At 35.4% G+C, this 24,678-nt stretch overlaps 1 protein-coding gene across 1 annotated transcript in view; it reads left to right on the forward strand.

The window, feature by feature from the left end:
* The window catches only part of CPQ (carboxypeptidase Q), a 516,880-nt gene that overhangs the window by 299,328 nt on the left and 192,874 nt on the right, over window positions 1-24,678 (forward strand). Inside the window, exon 5 of the mRNA XM_012467968.2 lies at window positions 21,128-21,239. Coding sequence (XP_012323391.1) covers window positions 21,128-21,239 — 112 coding nt within the window. The remainder of the gene's footprint in view (window positions 1-21,127; window positions 21,240-24,678) is intronic.

Genomic DNA, 24,678 nt, shown 5'->3' on the forward strand with positions numbered 1-24,678 from the left:
AATAACCAGCACTTTAAGTATAAGTACTCTTCTCCTTTTATAGTTAAGAAACCAAGGCACAGGGAAGCTAAGTAACTTGCATAACGTTGCACAGCAAGAAAGCAGTAGCCTGGCCCTCTTGGTTTATTTAAGTTAAAATGAAATAATTGAGGAAATTAGGAATCTGAAGAAACCTCTGTTTTCAAAAGAGTAGGAAAATAGATACCTAAAGGGCATTGTAGGGTCATAACATAACCACTGTGAGAAGTGTTGTAGCTTTTTGTGTGTTTGTGAAATTTTTCAAAAATGTAACTAGGTACAGTAGTTGAAGCTTCTGATGCATATTGGGGTTAATTCCAGGACTCTTATTGTCACTCAGGATTTGACAATGTAATAGTTATTTGTGTTACTAAACCTTTTAGGCTGGAAGGTTTTGTACATTAGTAGCTGTTAAAGATCTTATTGCAGAAATTACTGTCATGATTATGGAAGCCCTAATTTAACCCACATTGATTATAATATGTCTCTGGCATGGTCAAGGAGTTCTTTTTCCTGATTCAGGTACTTTATAAAGCATAAATAAAGGCTGGCTTCAATCCCTCTGGAGTTATACAGCCCTTCTGTTAGTCCTGGTACAATCCCTCTTGAGAATTTTTTTCTTTCTTTCCTTTTTTTTTTTTTTTTTTTTAGTGTTATCAAAAAGACAGTAAGATAACTGACATTGCTTAGTACTGAATCCCAGAGTCCTGTCTATGATCAAAATATCCTCTGGCCCACCAGCCAATATTGCAAAGTTGTCTCATTATGGTTCATGCCCAGTTTCACATCCAACAACCTTGGGTTAAGAGCTGCAGCTTCCCTCCAAAGCCCCTCCCAGCAGTTCTAGGAGTTCTGAGGTGTTTCTAATGTGCTCAGTCCATTTGTTCATGACCCCCTGCTTCTGTCATCTTTTTAGTATATCTCGATATAATAAAAGTTTGCAAATATAATCAATGATAGTAAGGAACAGAGTCCTATGCTTTACCATTTCTTTCTGAAGTGTAGTTTTGTTATACAAAACAAAATTTAAAAAGAGTACTGGCACAAAATTTCTTGTTCTAGAGGTGTGGAGTTTTTCATATGTCAACCAGCTGTAACCTTTTGAAGGTTTAATGAAATCAGCAAATATAATCCACTGTATGAGAGTGGATATGAATGAAGTCTATTATTGTTGAACAAATGGCATTAATTTCCAGTGCACATGTGGATCCGAGTTTTAAAATATTGGTTTGAAAAATGTCAAGTTGCTCATTGTTTTAGAATATTTGAGCAGCTTGCTAGTATACTCTTTTTAAACAGTTGTACTTCTAAAAGGTTACAGTGTTTGCATATTTATTCCTTTCCATTTAAAAAATTCTTCCAGTGGCCTGGGTAATGGGTAAATACCTGGAATTCCTCTTTTTATGGATTGTACTTCCTAGAGGATATATATATTTATAAACCTCCCCTTCACTTTCAGCAGTAGCTGAAGCTACAGGACTTGCTTTATAACCTTGTGCTTGTCATCTTGTCTTTGGGTGAAGTTCGCTTTATTGTCCCCAGAAGTTGTAGAATTAGATTGCTTAAAGTTAATGGAAAAGCTTATATCTCCTATGTCCAGTGTCAGCCCCCTAGGAAGAAAAGAGCTCTGGGGGAACTAATGCTTGTTGAATGTTCCACGGAACCAGGGATTGGATGATGAGAAGGACGGCCATAGGCCCTGCTCTCCTGGAGATCACGGTTGCTGTTCAGCTAGGGTCAGTGGGGGCAGAGAGCACAGCAGTCTCAAAAGTGGGTATGGGGAGATCCATAAGGATGTTGGGAGCAAATATAAAACTGAAGGTATCTCATTTTGAATGTCCATTGTCATGGATGTTTCATAATGCAGATGTATATTGGTATTATGGTGCATCTTTTATAATAAACTTAATTATTTTGTACACACATACACAGATGTGCTTCAGGGCTGTCTGTTGTGTTCCATTGATCTTAGCTGATATCTTTAAGAAGGATTGACAACTATATTTAAAAAATCTAATCTATCTAATCAGGAAATTGATTTAAACAAAGCATTCCATTCCATACAAGATTTGATTGAGCTGTTTTGTTTTTTTTCCCAAAGATGAAAGAGTACCGAGGAGCTTGGTTATTTTTGCACCTATATCCAAGTTAGCACCTCTCTCAAGTTAGGTTTGAAGTTGGAAGAAATTACAATATATTTATGTAAGATAATCTGTTTAATGATATGATGTTTCATTTTTTTTACTAAAACAAAACCCTTCCCATTAACTTGTTCACTTGTCCCCATTTTGTCCTATGTTCCTGGGCTGAAGTCTCCATTAACTGGTTTCCTCTTGCTTGTAAACCATGTCCTCTTTCTTAAGCAAGTTCTCCACAGGAATAGTTTGCTTTCACGTTCCCCTGTGTTTGCTCTCTGTTCAACACTGGTGATGCCGTGAATTGTAGTCAGCTCAAGTGACTTCCAGGTGACTTGCCTTCAGCAGTGGCTGAAGTGATTTCATGTACTGCAGAATCCCTGGGTCATGCTGACCCGTTGATGATACCAGCATCACAGACTGCACATATCAGGCCCGCTTTCTGTGATACCAGTTTTCCAATTAACTTTGTGAAAAGACATATCCCTGCTTATATGTCTCTGGTTATCCAGCTCTTCTTCCATTTGATTTCATCTTCAGCACTCATCTGTTTGCCACTTTTCCATAGTAGAAAGATTTTTTTCAAAAGCAACTCTTCCCTTTTAGTTCCATTCCATAGGACTTCTATAACAGATCTTGCACTGCTTTCAGTTCCAAAACAAAAGTATTTGATGATTAGAAAAATACTTCTAGAAAATAAATGTCATTTAGTTTGCCATGTTGAGTATTTCTTGGGACTTCTAGATTTAATGTGTTGCATTAATCCATCTTGAAAGATAATTATTATCAGCAAGATGGATCTGTTTGGGAGTGTTTACTTATTTCTTCAATTTTCTAAATTAACATGCCCATTCATAATTCTGAAATCCAAATTAAACTAGTATTTCTAGTTCCTCAAGATTCCCTAAATGAGGCTTTCTGGGCCACTACATCACTTAATCTAACTTGTGAAGAAAGACTTCAGCACTCAAACTCATTCTGACCCTGTGGACTTTGCTCCAGCTGCTCCCTTTGTCTGTAGTTCTTTTTCTCAGATCTTCATGTGGCCAACTCTTATCATTCAAGTCTCAACTCAAATCTTACTTTCTTGGAAAGGCCTTTTTCTGGCCACTGAGTCCTCTGTCACTATCTGTCATATCATTGGATTTTACTTTTTTCACAGCATGTGTCAGTTTCTGGAATTATTTTTGTTAACTTGTACATCGCCTGTCCTCCAACTAGAATGTAAGTTAGGAAGAACAGAGCCATTTTCTGGCAAGTTCATTGCTTCATTGCTGTATCCTCAGTACATAGTATGGTGGCTGGTACACAGTGGTTTGATGAATTCTTGGTGAATGTATGGATATAATATTTGAGAAATTCTATATAAAATATCATTCAATGGGTTTCTCTAGAGTGAGATATATTGGTACAGCATTTTCCAAATATATTTGACTAAGAACATGTATATATGCCATGTGCTACATAATGCTGTTTTGATCAATGACTGGCCACACGCATGAAATTGGTCTCATAAAATTATAATGGAGTAGGCTATATCATCCAGGTTTGTTAAGTACACTCGATGGTGCTTGTAAAACAATGAAATTGCCTAAATGACACATTTTTCAAATGTATCCCCATTGTCTCCTCCCATTGGTCTATATAACTGTCATTATGTCAGTACCATATTGTTTTGATTACTGTAGCTTTGTAATATATGTTGAAATCAGGAAGTGTGATGTTTCCAGCTTTGCTGTTTTTTTCTTGTAATTGATTTGGCTATTCATGGTCTTTTGTGGTTCCATATACATTTTAGAATTGTTTTCTCTATGCCTGTAAAGAAAAAATGCCATTGGGATTTTGATAGGGAGTAACCAAGCAGCTTCAAAAATTCATTTTAAAACATTTTTTTTCTCCTTTCTCTTTTCTTTCTAATCTCAAGATGTAACCTTGAAGCCAACTGCAGAAGCTTTTTCCCTTAACCTTAAAATAAGACTTGCTGTCCCTTCCTTTCCCATCATTATCTAACTGTATGCTAGTATCTAATTATGTGTTTATGTAAAGTTCTGGGATTTAATCTTGAGACAGGCAGACCAAACCTGGAAACCCTGCTGAAAAATTTCAGAGATAACCTCAAGGTGGCTAGTCAACAACCTGGCCATTGTTGAATGATGCCAGCCCATGTTCCAGGTGGGATGAGACCCAAGATAGCCACCGAAACAAGACACACAAATCTAATACTTAGCACAACTCTTGCTTGCCTTCCATATCAAGTCCCCTTTTTTAATACTTACCTTCTTTCTAGAAATTCAAAGTGGTTACTTTGGATAGGGAATCTGGCCACTTCCCCATTACTAGTTTTGGTTAATAAAGTCACTTTCTTTCTATCAGACCTCTCTCTTGTAAATTGGACTCTGCAGACAGTGAGTGGCCAGACCTGTGTTCAGATACAGGATAACATTGAATCTTTAGGTTGCTTTGGATAGTATGGACATTTTAACAATATTACTTCTTCCAATTTGTGAACTGCAGCCCATAAGTTTTGATATGTTGTGTTTTCATTTGTTTGTATTGAGGTATTTTCTAATTTCCTTCAGCCCATGTTTTGATATGTTGTGTTTTTATTTTGTTTGTAGTGAGATATTATCTAATTCATTTTTTATTTCTTTTTTGACAAAATGGCTGTTTAGAAGTGTGTTCTTTAATTTTCATATATCTGAATTTTTCAGTTTTTCTTTTCTATTGGTTTTAGTGTCATTGCATTGTGGTCAGAAAAAATAGTTGGTGTGATTTCTATCCTCTTAAGTTGGTTAGGACTTTTTTTTTGTAACCTAGCATGTTACCTACCTTTGAGAAAAATTTGGGGGCACTTGAGAATAATGTGTATTCTGCCGCTGCTGGGTGAAATGTTCCATATATATCTATTAGGTCTGTTAAATCTACAGTATTATTCAACTCCTCTGTTTCCTTACTTATGTTCTGTATTGATGTCGTCGCCATTATTGAAAGTATGATATTGAAGTTTCCTACTATTATTGTATTGCTATCTATTTCTTCCTTCAGTTCTGTCAATGTTTGCTTTACATATCTAGTTTCTCTGATGTTGGATGCATATATATTTTTAATTCTTATATCTTCCTGATGGATTGAACTTTTTAGTCATTATATATGTCCTTCTTTGTCTCTTGTGATAGTTTTTGGCTTAAAATATATTTTTTTCTAAGGATATAATCATGCATTCTTTTGGCTACCATTTGCTTAGAATACCTTTTTTAGTCATTTTCTTTAAGGAACTTTCACTCTGTATGTGTCCCTAAGTCTAAAGTGAGTTTCCTACAGAGTGCATGTAGTTGAGTATTTTGTTTTCTATTCAGCTACTCTATGTATTTTGATTGGGAATTTAATTCATTAAAATTTAGTGTAGTGATTGGGAAAGGGAAGATTTATTATTGCTATTTCATTAGTTGTATTCTTTTAGTCCTATAGTCCTTTTGTCTGTTTTTTTTCTTTCTTACTGTCTTCCTTTGTGTTTTCTTGACTTTTTTTGTATTCATATGCTTAAATTCTTGTTGACATTTTTAGTATTATATCTTTTCATGTGTTTTAGAATTTTGGTTTGCTGACTCATTTTGAGTGGGATGTTTTTAAATTCACTTTTTATTACACAGTTTTTTTCCCTCTCTCTGGACTTACTCATGTTTTTCTTGATTTTTTTGTGATCATTTTTATCTGGTCTGAAGGACTTCCAGTCCAGACCTAGTTTTATTATGTTCTATCAGCCCCCCTTGCCAATGGTGATATTGAGAATAACACATACTTACTCTGTTACCAAGCCAGCAGGTGGTTTGATCCTGTGCCTGGTTCTGAATTACATCTTTGTCAACTTTTCCTTCACGGGTTCAAATTTTTATACAACTGTTCCTCTTAGTATGTTATGGTTTTGTTGTTGTTGTTGTTTTGTTTTTAGCCTCTTCTTATTAGCGCAACCTCCTTGTTTGGCTTCACAGTTAACCTACCTTAGGTCTCCTTATCTCCAGTGAGGCAATTTTAGATTCTCTTATCCTGTAGCAGAATGCCCAACAGTCAGTGCTGGCTTCTAAGTCTGGAGCCTTCTAAATCTAGAGCCTTCCCTGGTTTCAGACCTACTCACTGCTTGTGATTCCAATGTGTTTCTAGTCCACAGAGATGTTTATGTGGTTCTTGGAGACAAACTATAAACTTTTTATGTTTACTCTTTATGTTTCATCTCTAATTATCATATGCTTGGAACAGAGGAGGCTTATAATGGTGTGCATTTGCTGCATCATGTTGACCAGAAGTCTCACCATTACTTTTGAAGCATTTTAAAGCATATTTCTATCCTAATTTCTTGTCCATAGCTCTGTTGATTCTGGCCTTTGAAGATTATAATAAAGGTTCATCATTTTGTAATATACTTATTGTTTATACTCATCACTGAGAGAAAATATGTTACATTATACAGTAGTCGAAAGTAAACTTCTTTAGTGGGTTTATGTGACTAAAATTGTAAGGGTCAAAGGAATTAATGGGAAATCTGTTTGAATTATGCATTGATTGCAAAATATGATATTGTTTTCTTTAAGTAACTGAATTAGCTAGATTCTGAATCATACTTTATTACTAAACAGAGACAAATAAACTCAGATTGATTTATTGACTCTTCTGTATGCCAGGCCTTGTGAAGAAATACATGGGAAGGAAATAAAAAGGTCTCTGCCATTAGGAAGGCCAGTGTTTCTCCGCTGAAGGCTAAGACTGGAAGGTCTCCTCCTCCCCTCTCTCCAGTAGAAATCTGTGAGAATCTGAAGTGGGAGGCTTTTTTATTTTCAAACTATATACTCTATCTCCATTTCCCAACCCCCTACCACCAGGGGAGTGTGTCTCTTGCCCCTCAACCACTTCAGAACTACTATCAGAGCCACTTTTACCAAGAACATACACCATAGCAATTGGGCATTATGAAAACGATAAGATATGTAATTAAACTCTAAAATGGATTAGGATGATAGATGATTTGAGCTTACACTGGGTACTAGGCAATGCATTAGGACCTTCCTCGCAATTGCTGTTACATCAACTCTGTGGACAGATGTTAACATCCATTTTTAGATACACAAGAGAGGGAGCGCATAGGGCTCAAGCAGCTTGCTGAGCTTCCTAGTAAGTAGCAGAGGTGGACTTCAAATTCCCGCCTGCTTACCTGTGAAACCAGGTATTAATTACTGTGTTGTAATTAGAGGGACAAAGACAAGTTTGAAATATGTCCTACTGTATTGTGGTTTACTAAAGGAACTTATGGAGATTAACATTCATAAATTGTTATGGAGTTAAAACAGATGAAATGATGCTCCTTTGACAGACCATTTAGTTTTTTCTTTCATCTTTAAACAATGCTGCACTAACATTTGTCTGTATTGGCATTAAAAAAACTGATATTTGCCATTTCTTCTCCACTCTCCATTCTTGTCAATCGTTACACCTCTCCTACAGAGATTATGCTCAAATATGATGTCAGGAAATTCTTTCACTCCCCAGCTTAAGCTTCTCATTTTTTTTTTCTTTAGAGATGGAGTTTTACTCTTGTTGCCCAGGCTGGTGTGCAATGGCATGGTCTCGACTCACTGCAACCTCCGCCTCCCAGGTTTGAGTGATTCTCTTGCCTCAGCCTCTTGAGTAGCTGGGATTACAGGCGTGCACCACCATGCACAACTAATTTTGTATTTTTTAGTAGAGATAGGGTTTCTTCATGTTGGTCGGGCTGGTTACAAACTCCTGACCTCAGGTGATCCACCTCCCTTGGCTTCCCAAAGTGCTGGGATTACAGGCATGAGCCACCGTGCCTGGCCAAGCTTCTCATTTCTATGTGAAATATGGCAGACTTTTGATGCTTTATCTAAGGTCCTGTTCTGGATGCTCTCCCTGTGTTCAAGGCCCTTTTACAGAGATAGCCAGTCTGTGGCCAGTCTTGCCAACTCTATAAATGCAATTGTCAGTGGAATCGTTCTTAAAATTTGCTATCACCAGGTCAAAACTAGCCCCTGGTGCATTTTGGGAAGCTTCAGTTCAAACACCTGAATTCATTTTCACCCAATGCTACCAGGTTACCTTGTAACTCCAGAGTTATTTAGAGAGGGTTCGTATATGATTGCTTGACCTATAACTTTTTCCCCCTTTACAACCTATTATTGAAATGAAAATGTAACTTAGCTATTTCATGGCGTATGGATGTTTTTAAGTGGAATAAGTTCATGCTGTTTTAAATTAGGTTCACTAAACAACATTTTTAGAATATTTTCACATTTCTAAATAACATGCTTTTGATTGATACTCCTAAGTCAAACTGGCAGTGCGTATTAACCTAAACCAATGCCTGCATAAGCAGTCTGTATGGAACATACTTACACTTTTTAGCTTCCCAAGTGAATCTTTTCTAGAGAGAATTGTATTTTACTTCATGTTTGAGGTCATCTTATAATAATTATGACATAATCAATAATGGCAAAAATTTAAAGAATTTATACTGTGTGCCGGGAATATGATAGTGATACACGTGTCATTTCATTCATTTCTCACAACACACTTTTTAAGGGTAGATTTGTATTATTATTCCCACTTTATAAATAGGGAAACAAAGATTATAAAGTTTAAGTAACCTGCCTATGTCAAGCTGGTAGAGATAAATTATTGAAAGAACTCATTATGCTGTCTGTGTAAGCAAAAAGTAGCAGATTAATTTTTAGCATACTCAAATAAAAGGTCATGCACTAGAGAAAAGTAGTCAAAAGTAGGTTCTGCCTCATCTTTAGTGAAGCAGGCAGAGGGATATAATTGAAATAACTCTCAGCTCTGGGTCAAAATCTCTGGCTTCTATTTTCCCTGTCACTTGGGCAAATATTCCTTCTCTGTGGAAAAGTAGAATGTTAGCCACAATCTCCTGAAGTCATTCTAGCTTTGATAGGGTGTGGTTGTAGGAGCCTGCAAAGGAATCTAGAGTCATTGTAGGTTTCCTAATGTATGTAGTTCTGTGCAATTAAAAAGATCAAGTAAATCTTGGGAACTATCAAGAAGGTTCTTACAGTTTATATATAATTTACAAAAAATTTATAGGCTACATCATACTTTTGGTTGCTACATCTCCAAAATCTAGTAGAATTCAAGAAAGTTTCTGAAGGAACCACCAAAATGGTATGTTGAGACTATTATAAGGGGTATAGCAATCTTCAGCCTGCACATAGAGAAAAAAATCTTATTTAGAAATGTCTACAAAATTATGATTGTTGTGTATTTCATACTTGAGAAAGTAATTTTAGCTCAGATAAAATGAAGTACTGTTTTACACAGTGGATGATAATTTTGTGGAACTTCCCATCTGTAGAATCAAAAACTAAAAAAAAATATGAAAATAGGCAAATATAGAAATAACAGTCCATCTTGGATTATCAGAGGACATTATAAAGTATGTAGTTCTCCCCAAAAAGTTGGTATTGACAGGGATCATAGTTATTATGCCCTCCTACTGTATGTCCCAGGGTTCCAATGGAAGTTATCAATACAGCATAGCTCCAATTCAGAAAGGCAAATTTTAAGTCATAAAAGTTCTGTTTAGGATGGCAGATTTCCTTAATAATTAATTTTACTGGTAGTATAATATAATGTCACATTTTTGTTTGGGTTCCAGTTGAAGAGAAGCACGATAGGAATTTTTACTAGAAAATAATACTAATGTCACAAGAAAACATTAAGAGTTTCTTCTCTCTGAATAGTGGTCACGATAAGCCCACCCTTCCTTTTAGAATCACAGAAGTTGACAGCGACTTTGGAGATGATCTGTCTCACTGCCACCTCAGGGCAGGTGTGTCCATTCTTTACCTGGCAGGTGTTCCTTGCATCTCTGCTTGAACACTGCCAACATTTGGCAGCTTATCCTCTGGGGAGTATTGTTCCCTTATGGGACTTCTTAGGTTTATTCTTTACTGAGCTCAAATCTATGTGCATCTGCTCTCCTCTCACTGGCCTGATTATACCTTCGGGAGAAGTCTACTCTTGCAGATGAAGCAACTAGGCCCTTATAGTCTTCTCTTCTCCAATGTAACATATTCAGCTGCTCTTTAAGCAGTGCATTTCTAGACACTGGAAAATCCTGACAGCTCTTTTCTGACCACTGTTTCTTTTCCATACTCTTTCCTCAAGGGTTCTGGAAGAAAACAAGAAGGAGTAAAAAAGCATTTGATTTATTTAGAGTAAAAAGGTAGTATTACTTCACATAATCAAGAGTATTATTTTATTTTTATCAATGAACTTTAAAATCTTTAAAAACTTTTCCCATGGCTGAGATACTGTTAGCTTAATGTGCCTGTGGCCACCTGACTTTCCTGACTGTTGTCAGACAGACCACTATCCACTCACCCTTTCAAAGTGCAGTGGGCGCTTGTGATTTATTCCCACTGAATGATCTTGACAGTTGTAAGCTATTATTTCTGCTTCAGGATATTTTACAATCTTGATTATTTGGTCCAACATATTAATGATTCATCTTATATTTTTATCATCTTAAAATTCATAAGAATATCTCCAAGGTATTGATGGAAATGTTGAACAAGATTATATCAAGGGCTGGGTTAAGTTAAGCAATGCTAACATTCAAAATTTAATGAGAAATATAATTTAGTGATAATGGTACTTTGATGCTTGTATTTCCTTTAATCTTGCTCTAATTTATAGCCTATTAAAATATACTGTTTATGCTACTAAATACAAGTTAAATTTTAAAACATGTGTTTTTATTTGCATTGTTTTTCTTTCAAAAAAAGCAGATTTCGGAAAAAAAGTTTTCCCTCCCTCCCTCCCTTCCTTCCTTCCTTCCTTCCTTCCATTCATTTGTTTTCCACAGGTTTTGATTATACAACACATGGCTAAAATCAGCTGATGAGATTTAACTGATTTAATGTTTGAGAATAAAATCTAATGACAAGTCAAAATAATTAGGGGGACAGGGACAACCTCATGAGTGTTGACTTTAAAAATCTAAATCCATACTGTGACAATAATATCACAATGTCCATTGATGGAGAAAGTGAACAGTCTTTTTTTAGTGATGTTCTTTTATTTCAATTAATTGCATTTAGAGAGAGGACAACTAAACTATTCATTCTCCTTTGTGGTATCTATTAAGTTTTTTAAATTACCTTGTCTTTCTGTTATGTTCTTTTTAAAATAATTATTCCTTATGGACTGTCAGTCTAAGCTAATTTTTATTCTTTCTCTCCAGCATGTTTACCTTTTTAACATTCAAGCTTCTCCTACTGCTTATCCTTGGAGTTCACTTTTATGGGAACAAAAGATGAGTTTTCTGTGCTTTGCAAAGCATGGTTATGCTTCATGTTAGCTTTGGAATTAGAAGAAATCACTTTCGGACCATTATTTTTGAGTTGTGATGCACAAATATTAGAAGGTTAATCAGCATTTTACCTTATTAGTGGCCCTTGATTCTTATGAAACTAAGATAATTCCTTCTCTTTTTCCTTGAAGATGTGATATTTAACTGTGAATATTGAAGTTAAGCTTCAGTTCATTATAGTGTAAATGGAAAAGAAGAGTTTTTCATTTTAGGTATATATACATAATACATATATTCTTCTCCTTCGCTCTCATCGTGTTTATATTAGGTACAATACCAGTTAACATGTCTGTTCTGGCATTTTTCCTCCAAGATACGTAAATTCTAATAAAAAATAAGACCAGGTCAGGGGAATGGGGATAATAGTATTCTTTTAAACAAGGATGCAAGAAAATGAAATGTTCAATTTTTGCAACATCTCCTTTCTAAAACAAAATATACCTATGGAAATTTGGCTTATTTCCTAGAGTCTGAACATAGGTGTTATTAACTGCAATGACTGAACTAATACTATGTGAGGTTGAGTATTATAAAAGAATTAAAGTCTAGGCGGTACTGTGCTTGAATAGCAAGCTGGATGCTTGTGCAGGCATGGAGCCTTTCAAAGTAAGGTTGGCTCTTTGACATTCTGTCCTGAAGCTTGTGCTGATTTTTAACATCATTAAAAATCAGTTCATTGAGAAGTCTTCTATTAGTAATGTCTGTAACATTATTTGACTGTCTTATGTTTAAGCTGGAATTTAAGTATCAAAATAAAAGTTCTTCTCAAGTGTCATTATCATAGGAAGCCATTCAGCTACCCTAAAGTTCACTAAAAATTCCTGAAACTTGAGATGATTTACTTCTGACTACCTATTGTCACTGTGGTCTAGGAACATGGCAGGCAGGAGCCAACTGCTTAAGGTAGAAATGCTTTGAGTAACTTTCATTTAAACTGCACAGGCTATCATGGCTGGGTATATTTCAAAGCTACGTAGGGTTCTGGATTTTAGAAACCATTAGGGGCCAAGAAGAATCTGTCAGCTTACAGACCTAAATGGTAAAAATGTAAATTAAAGGCTATTTATTTTGGCAGGAAGCACCTTGACTCCCACTTTTTATAATGAAAGATTGATTATATCTCTATTAGCTTGTTTAAACTGAACCATAAAAGAGTCTGTAGGAGGCTGGGTACAGTGGCTCATGCCTTTAATCCCAGCACTTTGGGAGGCCGAGGTGGGCTGATCACTTGAGGTCAGGAGCTCCAGACCAGCATGGCCAACATGGCAAAAACTCATCTTACTAAAATTACAAAAATTAGCCGGCTGTGGTGGCACATGCCCGTAATCCCAGCTACTTAGGAGGATGAGGCATGAGAATTGTTTGAACCTGGGAGGTGGAGGTTGCAGTGAGCCAGGATCACATCTCTGCCCTCCAGCCTGGGCAACAGAATGAAACTGTGTCTCAAAAAAAAAAAAAAAAAAAAAAGAGTCTGTAAGGGACCAAATGACCAAATTTTTTTTTTTTTTTTTTTTTTTTTGAGACAGGATCTGGCTCTGGAGTACAGTGATGCAATCATGGCTCACTGTAGCCACAGCCTCCTGGGCTCAAGAATCCTCCTACTTCAGTCTACCTTCCCTTCCCCTCTCCAGTAGCTGGGACTACAAGTGTGCGTAACTATACCCAGCTTTTTTTTTTCCCGTAGAGATGAGGGCTCACTACATTGCACAGGCTGGTTTTCAACTCCTGGGCTCAAGCTATCCTCCTGCGTTGGCCTCCCAAAGTGCTGGGATTACATGTGTGAGCCACCATGCCTGGCTTTCTTCTTTTTTTAAATCCTACCTACCAAAGGCCTTGGACATAATGGTAAAGTGAATAGTTGTAAGGAATGAGAAGTTCTAGCTGTGCACTCTACCATTCTTGGATTTGTTCATGGGAAAGATGATTATTATTAATATAGAAGTTACCTAAACTCTCTTTGTCTCTTCCCTTCCCTCAGGAAGTTCAAATAGAATGTTGTAATCCAGCTCTTCTACTCTTCTTATCCTCTCAAATGAGACAACTTATACTGTGGTTGCTGAGGCTAAATAGAGGAGGAATTCAAACACATGGTTCTTCTGCTTAAAAGAAGATCATCTCCAGTTGCATCTAATCATGACTTCTGGATGAAATCCAGTTGCCTCCATTTCATGAGAATGATTTCCTTCCATAGACATTCTCTGCTGTTCCCCTATCTTTGAAGCAATATTTGATCAGTTCCATTTATTTCTTCCAAATACACTGCAATCACATTTTATAAATCTACTTAGTGCTTGGTTTTCATGCGCCACAGATAAATTAGATCCTTCTTGTTTTATCCTGAGCTATCAGTCTAGTAACATGCTCACAGCATGCAACCAGGAATAGGCATAATCTATCTCCTTTTTATGAGTCCAATCTGAGTGCCCTTTACAAGTAAGAGGGGATAGTCTGTGAGTGGAAACAGTTCTTTTCAGGACCAGCTGTGGTGATCCATGAGCATTTGGACAGATAGACCATTTTTGTGTGAAAGGATTCTGTGTCCTACAAGCTAAAACCCAACAGCTTCACTGAGGGGGAAAAAAAAAAAAAGCTTGAAGATAAGAAGTCAATTCAGGAGGAACTCACATGTTTGCTGTGTTGCCTCTGAACACACCCTGTATGTCAAGAGCTTAGCTTTATTCTGTAGACCACCTAGTCTGAATCATTGGGGAGGAAAATATTTGTTCAAACATAGTCCCTTTTGTCTGTGCTGGGCAATAGCACAATATATTCAGCAACTGCCCTCTGAAAGCCAAGGCTTTGTCTCCAGTGGAGATTATGAAAACGTGGATTTCTTGAGAAGTGCCTGCCCACCTGTGTTTAGATTTTAAATTGTGGGAAGATGCTTGACAGCCAGAAAAGAGATGCTTAGAAAAGAGATGTTAGGTTATAGAGACTTTTTGAAAGACCATTTCCTCCTTTAAAATGATTAGAATAGAAGAGAAATTCTTGAAAACTGCCACAGAATATTGTATTAGATGGAACTTTGGTAGGTTTTATTTATCGCTTCTCTTTTAGCTTTCCATCTAAGACCTCAGAACTTATGCTATTTTAGAAACTCTCCAAGGAAGGAAATTTTTCATAACCTTTCCCCTGTTAGTCATTCTTTTTTAACTTCAACAAAAGCCTGCATCAGAAGATTCTTGCTTGCTTATGTGACCCTAATGCTCACTGCTGCAGTCCAAGCCCGGCTTCTCTTGCGCTTTCTTCTGCTGTTCATGTTCTTCACAGTGGGACCTGTCTTAGCTGAAGCCCATTATTAGGTCACTTCTTGGCCTCTTCTTTAAGGCTAAATAATGAGTGATATTTTTTCTCCTTTTTTGGTACGTCATATTTTTTCAACCATTTAATAATTTTTGTTGTTGAAAATTTGGGGATTTCCTGTGTCTGGAAATGCATTAGGACTCAAACTTTGTAGCCCTAAGACTTTTCCTGCTACCTTTTAAAATATACCAAATAAAATTAAGACTAGGAGAAGGAAGCTACTGCAATTGAAAAATCACAAGAGGAAAAAAAAAAAACAAAAACACTGAGTAGCTGTCTTTCTGGTTTTTGATTGAGCAAGATATTTATAAAATGAATTCTGCTTTATTGTAAGATGGGCATGTTGTTTACTGACAATTTATCAGCATGAATGTGGTCAGGTTTAGATGAATATCTGTACAACTCACATAATTTTAAATGAAGAAAATTAAAAGTTAACCATACCAAGAAAATAAGTATGATTCAAAAGTGGCCCTTTCTTAGTATATTGAATATATTATTGCTTCTAGTTACCAAGGGCATTTGAAGATGACTGGGCCATTATTGTAATAATTTTCAATATGCTTCTGGATTCAATTATTACAGATTTTACAATTATATTTGATCTCTAGTTAGTTTATAAGGGGGACACTATCTTTGATAGATTTTAGTATCAAGATTGTGATACTCTGTAACTAGATGTAGATTTGTAAGTAGATGTAAGTAGATTTTCTATATTTTTTTCTTTGCTTTAGAACAGTTGAAATAGAGCAAGTCAATCTGACATCTAATGTTTGGTTGAATTCATTTCTAAAACTATCTGAGCCCTTTGATTTTCAAAGGTAGGTCTTTGATAATTATATATATATATATATATATATATATATATATATATATATATATCATACATATGGAAGGCTTTATTTATCTATGTTCAATCTAGAGAAGAGTAATGGAAGGATTACACATGTTCTCACCACTGAATTGCAGAAACAGAACAATATCAGTGCCTCTGAAGCTCACTGTGTTTCCCTACCTGATCACCTCCTCCTCTCTGCCCCAACCCTCATTTGACATAACACGATCCTAATTTTGGTATACCACTGCTTTACTTTTCTTCATAGTTATACCATCTTTATATATATTACTGAAGATTATATTATTTAGTTTAGCTGAAATTTATATTGTAGAATCATAATCTATTTCTTTTGTCTTTTTTTGGTTTTTGTTTTTGTTGCCTTTTTTGAGATTCATTTATATTTATCGATGCATCTCTAGGTCATTTTCTGTTTACTTTACTACTTTGTAATATACCGTTGTATGACTATTCCACAATTTATCTATTCTACTGATGATGTATATTTGTGTTTTTTTCAGTCTGAGAACTTCTGAATGGTCTGTATGACCATTTTGGTCTATGTCTCCTGAAATTAGATTTCCCTCTAATGTTTACATCAAAAGTGGAATTGTTGGATTGTGGAATGCACATATGTTCAGCCTTATAAGGATATGTCCAATTGTTTTCTCTGAATGATTTTAACAATTTCCTGCTCCTACCAGAATTAAATAAGAATTCCTGTTGCTCAGCCTCCTTGCCAAGATCTCATTTGTCTGATTTAAAATTTTTTTGCCAGTTATGTGCAAAGTGGTATCTTATTAAGGATTTAATTTACATTTACATTTCCCTGATAGGTAATGAAATTGGTCATCTTTTCAAGTGCTTGCTGTCCATTCATAATTTCTTTTCTGTGAAATGCCTCTTTATGTCTTTTGCCTATTTGCTTTTGGGATTGCTTGTCTTTTTCTTGTTGATTTGTAAGAATTCATTATCCATTTTGAATATAAATCATTTTGGGCTTTATATATATTTTAAATGTCTTCTCCTAATTTTTAGCAACTCCTCTCATTCCATAATTTCTCTTGATGAACATAAACTTCATTTTATGATAGTTGAATTTATATATCTACTATTCATGCTTTGAATTTTTATTCTATTTTTAAAATATACTTCACACTGAAGATATAAAGATTTTTTTCTCTATTGCACTTAAAACTATCATTATATCATATTTATTTATTTTCCACCTTCCCACCAGAATCTAAATTCAATTAAGGTAGAATATTTGCTTGTTTTATTCATTTTGGTATCTCTAGTACATAGTGGGAACTCAATACAAATTGTTGAAGGAAATCATGACTGAATGCCAGAGAGCATGAAATGTTCTTCAGTATCTTGCATTAGCTCATTTTCCTAAGAATGCATGTCCTCTGAGGCTGTTTCATCTCCCTTGTCCTGCCATATTTTTCATATGTTCCATTTTCATCTTATAACCAGGTGGATCTATTTGGACTTGGTGTCTTCATATGCACCCATAACAGAGGGGCTTGTCCTCGGGCTGCTCTCTGTACATCTTTGATTTCGTCCATCTCCACTGTCAGACCTACAGCTGGCCTGCAGGTGGATGTATGCCATTGCCAGTCTGATTCCTTCTCCTAGCAGGCTTTCATCCAGTGCATTTCTGTCTGACTGTGGTGTATTCTTCCCCTACTCCCAAGGCCCTCATTCCCAAGGTAGTCAGGGCTAAAGTTACCTCACAAATAAGAAACCCTACATTTCAAAGAACTAAGTTCCCATTCTGCCTTTCTAGTTGTTTTGTTGTGGCTGCTATTGCAGTTGTTGTTTTCAGAGTAATTTTTTACTCTATACTGCATTTGGAAGAGATGGTGGTGGAAGGGAAGTCAGGGGGAAAGGAATTGATCAGCCTCAGGAAGCAGAACACAAGGGGTAGATGGGCAGGTGCCCACTTCTCTGATGATTTTAGGCCATGTTTTTGATCAAAAGAGTCCAGATCTGGCAACAGAGGCAGTAAAGGGACTGTGCATTTTCCTAACATTTATCAGGTGATATTTTTCATGAATCTGGAGTTTACTGCATTTCTGGGTAGTCTGTTTTTGTTTTGTTTGTCTAAGTCAGATTCAAGTTTATTATAACTAATGTTCTTTTACGCCTGACCTTGACATAAGGGAGATTTTCAGTAGCCTTGTGCATTGGCATATTTTTCTGGGTTATCTTTTGTGAGGCTACATTAAGAAATGCTAGCCAGATTCCATTTTGAGTGAAACCTCCTGCACTGTTATTTTCTAAGTATATGCAGAAGCTCTTATATTTAGAAAATTCAAGTTCATTCAAATTGCTACTGAATTAGAAGTAGCTTTTTGTCATTACCTAGTTTTAAATCAATAGATATTAAAATTATGACGACCATTTTATTGTTGCCCCCAGTTTTCTGATTTAAAAAATATATATACTAAAACAAGCTCTCAAAATCCAAAGAATATATAATCATTCCTCTATAGCACTATACCACAGACCTTATCCTATGGGATGTTGTTTATTTTTTATCCTATGGGATGTTGTTTAGTTTCCTGTCATCTAAAAACCATCTTTCCAATTTTTTAACTACTAGTTTAAGTAACATTAAGTAGATTACAGAATGGAGAAAACATAAAGAAGTATGATTGTAAATAACCTCAATTATTCTGAAGGAAATCTGAAGGATAAAATGATAGCTTCCTTGACTTGGTCACTCATATATTATCTGAGAAAAAGTTTATTGAAGCACATTTTGATACTTTAATACACTAGAATCTTCTTGGGAAAATGTTCTGAGAGTCGTGAAAATGTTGACTAATTGGTCTGTTTGTCCCACATGGGATTACAGCACTACTTTCTGAATCAGAAGTTCCTGCTATTGCAACATGATTTTTTCTTTATTCTTTATTTTCCACCCTTAGAAACAATCCATTTGGGTTCATTTCATGGCCATTTGTTAGTTTGGGGCATTGTGCTTGTTTGTAACTACAGTGAAGTCATACTAGGCTAGGTCTGTATATAAGTCAATGGGAGATACTGCAGCTGCTCTGTGAATCATCCAATGCAACGGGTGACCCTAATATTTTAACCCAAAGTCCTGCTTTCCCAATGTCATGGGTAATTTTTATTTTAATCATCAAGAAGATTGGTTCAACTTTGGTTTACTCAGTACATGCTGAGCAGACATATCAATCTGTAAAACTTTAAAAAAATTATATTGAAGTATAATATTCTCAGAGAAAGTACACAAATCCTAAGTGTATATGGTGAACTTTTACAAACTGAGTACACCTGTGTAACTGTTACCCAGATCAGAAAACAGAACATGAACAGCACCCCAGAAGCTTTCCCATACCCTCTTTTTTTGAGATGAAGTCTCGCTCTTGTCCCCCAGGCTGGAGTGCAATGGCGTGATCTCAGCTCTCTGCAGCCTCCACTTCCCAGGTTCGAGCAATTCTCCTATGACAGCCTCCAGAGTAACTGGGATTACAGGCGCCTGCCACCATACCCAGCTAATTTTTGTATTTTTAGTAGAGACGGGGTTTCACCATGTTGGCCAGGCTGGTCTCGAACTCCTGACCTCAGGTGATCCGCCCAACTCGGCCTCCCAAATTGCTGGGATTACATGTACCCCCTTTTTATCACTAACCTTCCTCACCAAGGGTAATCACTCTCCTGTTTTGCATGTTTTTATATTTTATGCAAATGCAATTATACAGGATGTGTTATTTTGTATCTGACTTCTTTTTTCATTATGTTTATGAGGGTTATACAAATTTATCATGTATTGTGTTTGTTCATTTCTCCATTCCTACCTTATTGCTATGCAGTGTCCCATCGATAAATACAGCACAATTTATTCATTCTGTTGTCAGCAGGCATTTGATTAGTTTTCTTTTTTTTTAAGGAGGGTTAGGTCTATTATGAATGAATACTCTATTATGAATATTCCAGTACATCTATTTTGATTAAAGTACACACACACACACACACACACACAAAGTCCTGTTGGATATATAACTAGGAGTAGAATTGTTGGGTCATAGTTTTGTGTACGTACGGATTTAATAGATAAGCCAGTTTTTCCAGGGTGGTTGAATGTACTTACTCTAGCAATTTATAAGAGTTCCAGCTGCTCCACCTCGTCACTAATATTTGACATATTTTGTCTTTTTCACTTTAGCCAGTCTGGTCATTATGTATTGAATGTGGTTTAATTTACATTTCCTTAATGATAATGAAGCTGACTGTCTTTTTATATGATTGTTAGTAATTTGTATATCTTTCTTTGTGAATTGTCTGTTCATATATATATATATATATATATGGTAAATATTTTCTGTTTCTCTGTGGGTTACCTTTTCACTCTCTTAATGGGTAATGGGGTCTTTTGTTGACCAGATATTTCCAATTTTAAAATAACACTCTCACATATTAAAGATCTTGGTAATATTTAGAAAATTGTTAACCAATATGTGAGGATCTCAGTAGTGACGTATTTAACTCAAAACATAATTTATTATTTTTTTCTTTTATGGCCTATGCTTTTCATGTCCAGTCTAAGATATCTCTGCGTACTCCAAATTGGCGAAGTTATTCTATACATTCCTCTAAAATCTGTATTTAGATATGTAATTCATCTGACTCCATATTTGTATGTTTTCTAATGATCAAGATACATTTTTTTCAAACCAATATTCTATACATCCCATCATCACTTTACTTGGCTTTTAACTTGTTTGAAATGTGTCCACAAAATTTAGTTTCAGTAAATTTTTAAAATATTTTATTAGAGAGAATTACTGTTTCCTGACAAAAATTTTAAACTTGAGATGATTTAAAATGTGTAATATAATTTCTAGATTTATTTAATACTAATGTCAGTTGAAACTGCTTTTAAAAATTCTCCTGTTCAACTGGATCTAGTTTTGAAATCCAGCTATTTATTTATTCAACATCAATCTATAATGCACAAAACAATTTTTTAAAATAAATTATTGTTCTTGTTTTCTCATTTGAATCAATTCAACACATGTTTATTGCATTTCTTTTAGAATTTGGAACAGTTAAGAAAGTGGTTGAAGTTTCGAGCTTCATTTTTATGTCATTTAGGTTTTAAGCCATATAATAAATTTATCAAATATCTGTCAGTAATAAGCCAATTTCTTTAGTAGTCAAAATTATATTAATAAAGAAAGGTACAAAGTGAGGATTTTTGTTACTATTAGGATAGCCTTAGACCCCTTATATAATTCCTCATACCAAGTTTTCCACTAGTAAAAATGATACATATCTTTTAAGACATAAAATTCAAAAATATAAAAATTTCATTTTTATATTTTGAATACCTACGAATGTTTACTCTTTGATGTCATTTTTGCTTAATTTTACTTTTTCTCTTTTTATTATTTGTTCTAGGTTGTACTGGTCAGTGGACATCTGGACAGCTGGGATGTTGGACAGGGTGCCATGGATGATGGTGGTGGAGCCTTTATATCGTGGGAAGCACTCTCACTTATTAAAGATCTTGGTAAATATTTAGAAAATTATTAACTAACATGTGAGGATTTCAGTAGTGACATGTTTAACTCAAAACACAAAATACTTGACAGATTAGTTACTATGATATGTTCAAAGATCCTCTTGAGGTCAGTTGATTCCCAGAAAAGAAATAACTTATTCTCTTAAAGAAATTTTTATTCTTGTGTACTCCAGACATCTGAAGTGTCAAATGTTATTAGCCACTGGGGGAAATGAACAAGCAAATAAAACTGAAGCAAATGTAACCATACCAACTGAAGAATATGTAAGGAAAATATGACCAAATGCAAAGAAAAATCAGCAGCACCTCCTACTGCTTTTCCCTTACTTATTTTCAGAGATTATCAGGCTACTAGAACAATGGATAAAGGCCAGTCATCTTTCCAAGATAGAAACAAAAGAGTAACCTAGGATAGAAAGAATGATTTCTATAGCCACAATAAGGAATCTAGGCTGAAAAATTGATCAGATAATTCTTTGTTGCAAGGTCTGTCCCACGCATGATAGGATATTTTGCAGCATCCTTGACCTCTTCCCACTGGAAGTCAGTAGCACCCTCCCCTAATCTCAAGTTTTGATAACCAAAAAATGTCTCCAGACATTGCCAGATGTCCTCTGGAAGACCAGGGTAAGCAGGTGCCCCAGTTTGAGAACCACTAAAATAAACTAATAAAAATATCTAGGTAACTTGAATACAGGGTCATTTTGTTAAAGAAAACAAACTAATTGGAAATCTTACATTGTATATACTTACGCTTTTACCGTAACTACCATACGTGACCGAAAATATTTTTGAGCACCTACTTTGGTTTTTATGAAGCACTTTGTAAAAGCTGGGCACACAGGTTTAAAGCATGTCCTCTGTTCTTAAGGTTCTTAGAATGGAGTGAGTGACCTTCACACACACACACATACACATACACACACAGTTATCAATATAGACATAATTTCAACATCTAATTTTAGAATTGGAGAAGGTTTGAGAGAGATGTTATCCAGCAAATAAAACTGAAAATCACACATTCCTTCACAGAAGATCTGGGAGACACTATGTTAATTCTCTCCTCCCCTTCTCTTAAAAATATTCCCTTGGCTATCTCTTCTTTCTGTTTCTCATATCATTCCAGAATGAAGTGGGTTCTAGAGCAAAGCAGGAAAAAGTCAAACATTGTTCCTTACGTCATTTGAACGCTCTGGACTTCATTTTTCTCACCTCTATTCAACCATAAGTTTCAGAGTATTTCATTTGCTCTAGATTGAAATAAAAATTATATCCTCTTTAAGCTTTGAATCTTACTTCTTTGGTACTCAGCATGGGACCCTGTTAATTGAATTGAATTCAATCACATGGACAAATGTCAAATACCATGCAAAAGTGAATTGAGTATCTTTTACCGGTCCTCAAAGTACATCAACTTCAGCTGCTTTTGATAGCTAGTGACCAGTCTCTTCAATTCAGGACTTAAATCTCCAAAAGATTTCTGAAAGCCTATTTAAAGATATGAATAGAGCTCTAAAATAAAGATTAATATTTCTTTTGAGTAGGCATTATGAGGCATCATAGTATACTGTTAAAAACAGGATTCTGGAGCCAGACTGCCAGGATTTAAATCTCAGCTCTGTAATTTCCTAGCTGTATAGCCTTAGGCAAGTTACTTTGCCTCTCTGTGCCTCAATTTTCTCATCTGTGAAATGGAGATCATAGTTCCTATCTCATATAGTTGCTTTGAAAATTAAATAAACTATTTACAAAAGATACTTAGAATAGGAGCTGGCCCAACCCAAGTTATCAATAAATGTTAACTTTTATAAATTAATAAGCACAATTCTGACAGCACCATTATTTCTCATATAAAAGAAGATGATAATTTAGTTTACCTCCATCCCCGTTAGTGATTACTTTGCCTCCTAACTTCATATGTTAGCTATACTAATGTAACTTTAAATATCCTTTCCCTTTTCTACTTAAGCCACCATCCCTTGTACGATAGAAACCCAGTGACTGCTCCACTTTTTTTCATTTCATACGAAATTTGTAGAAGTCTTAAATTTCTCCTGGTCACTTCCATATCCTGCTTATGTTGAATGCCCAGCATCCACTCTGTACCTCATTTTTCGTGATTGCACTCATTGAGTCTTACTCTTCAATTTTAAAATTGTGAATTTATACTTATAGATTGCCTATATATTTTAATATGAAGAGCTAGGTTCAACATGTGATGTATGAATTCTGGATGAAAATTGCTGATAGGCTTGAACTAGAAATGCAGCCTTGGGTTTGAGGCCAAAAAATAGATTCATAATTATATTACTTAATTACATGGAATCCAAACTGTTTAATTGGTAAAATGTGAAAGCTCTGTGGCAATCTCTTTTTCCAAGAAAAATGAGACTCCTTTTGGATGCTATTCCTTGGACGATGTGTCATGCAGCATGTCAGAGTCCCTCAGTGGAGCTTGTTAATTTGAAGAGTTGGTCCAGTGGGGCTCTCTGATATTTGGAAATATTTTCTAAGATTCATCCTTCTGGTATCTTCTCCTTTGTCTTCCCTTCTAGCCACTCTTATAGATTCACTTTTTGCCCAAGCCTCCAGCTTAAATTATATTCAATTAATCTAACAGAAGAGATATTTGTGCTTTGTAAATATAATTAGTCATTCCCAAGTAACCGTCTACAGAAGGCTATTTGCTGTTAAGTGCTGTTGAATACTTCTCTGTGTTTGTGGTTTACTGGACTTGAAACTGTTTATTTGCAATATTATTTCCTGGAATGTTCTGGTGTCAGTGGACAAAGCCTGTTATGGCCAATGATGCTCCAGAATGCTCATTTGGCACTTGGAAAATAAGTTACCATCCAGCCCAAATTCTTCCAACTGTATCATTTTCTATGAAGTTAGAATTTTGAGCTTTCAGGTCTAAAGAAATAAGAATTAGCAGTATTACTTGGTTGTTGGAATGTGGGATATATAAGAAACATTTTTTCAGAAAAATGTAAATGATGAGCCTCCTGATTGTGATTACTACAGAGCTTGAAAGTCTGTGTCTTAGAAAAATATTTTATTGGTATGTTTCTTCATTCATTCACTCAACAAAAATTTGTTGTACATTGACTGCTGGTTCATGTATCAGATGCCTTGCACCAAAGAGGTAAGAGACATGACTCTTTAAGTCCTTGAAGTAGGAGAGACATTTAATTCAAAAATTGCAATGAAATTGTGGAAAGTTCTCTAAATGTAGGATGTACGTATTACTTTGGGCACCTGGTTAAGAGAGGAACCAACATGGCTTGGCTGGATCAGAACAACTTCACTAAGATGTTATTTGAAGTTTATTTTATAAGGATAAATAGAAACTCCTGAGGCAAATGGTGCAGAATTAAGAATTCCCAGCAGAGTACAGAGCTTCCAGTTCTGTGCATCATTAAAAATG

This window comes from Aotus nancymaae, unplaced genomic scaffold (assembly GCF_030222135.1).
Source record: "Aotus nancymaae isolate 86718 unplaced genomic scaffold, 86718_ANA_hifiasm-v0.15.2.pri h1tg000036l, whole genome shotgun sequence".
NCBI classification, from domain to species: domain Eukaryota; kingdom Metazoa; phylum Chordata; class Mammalia; order Primates; family Aotidae; genus Aotus; species Aotus nancymaae.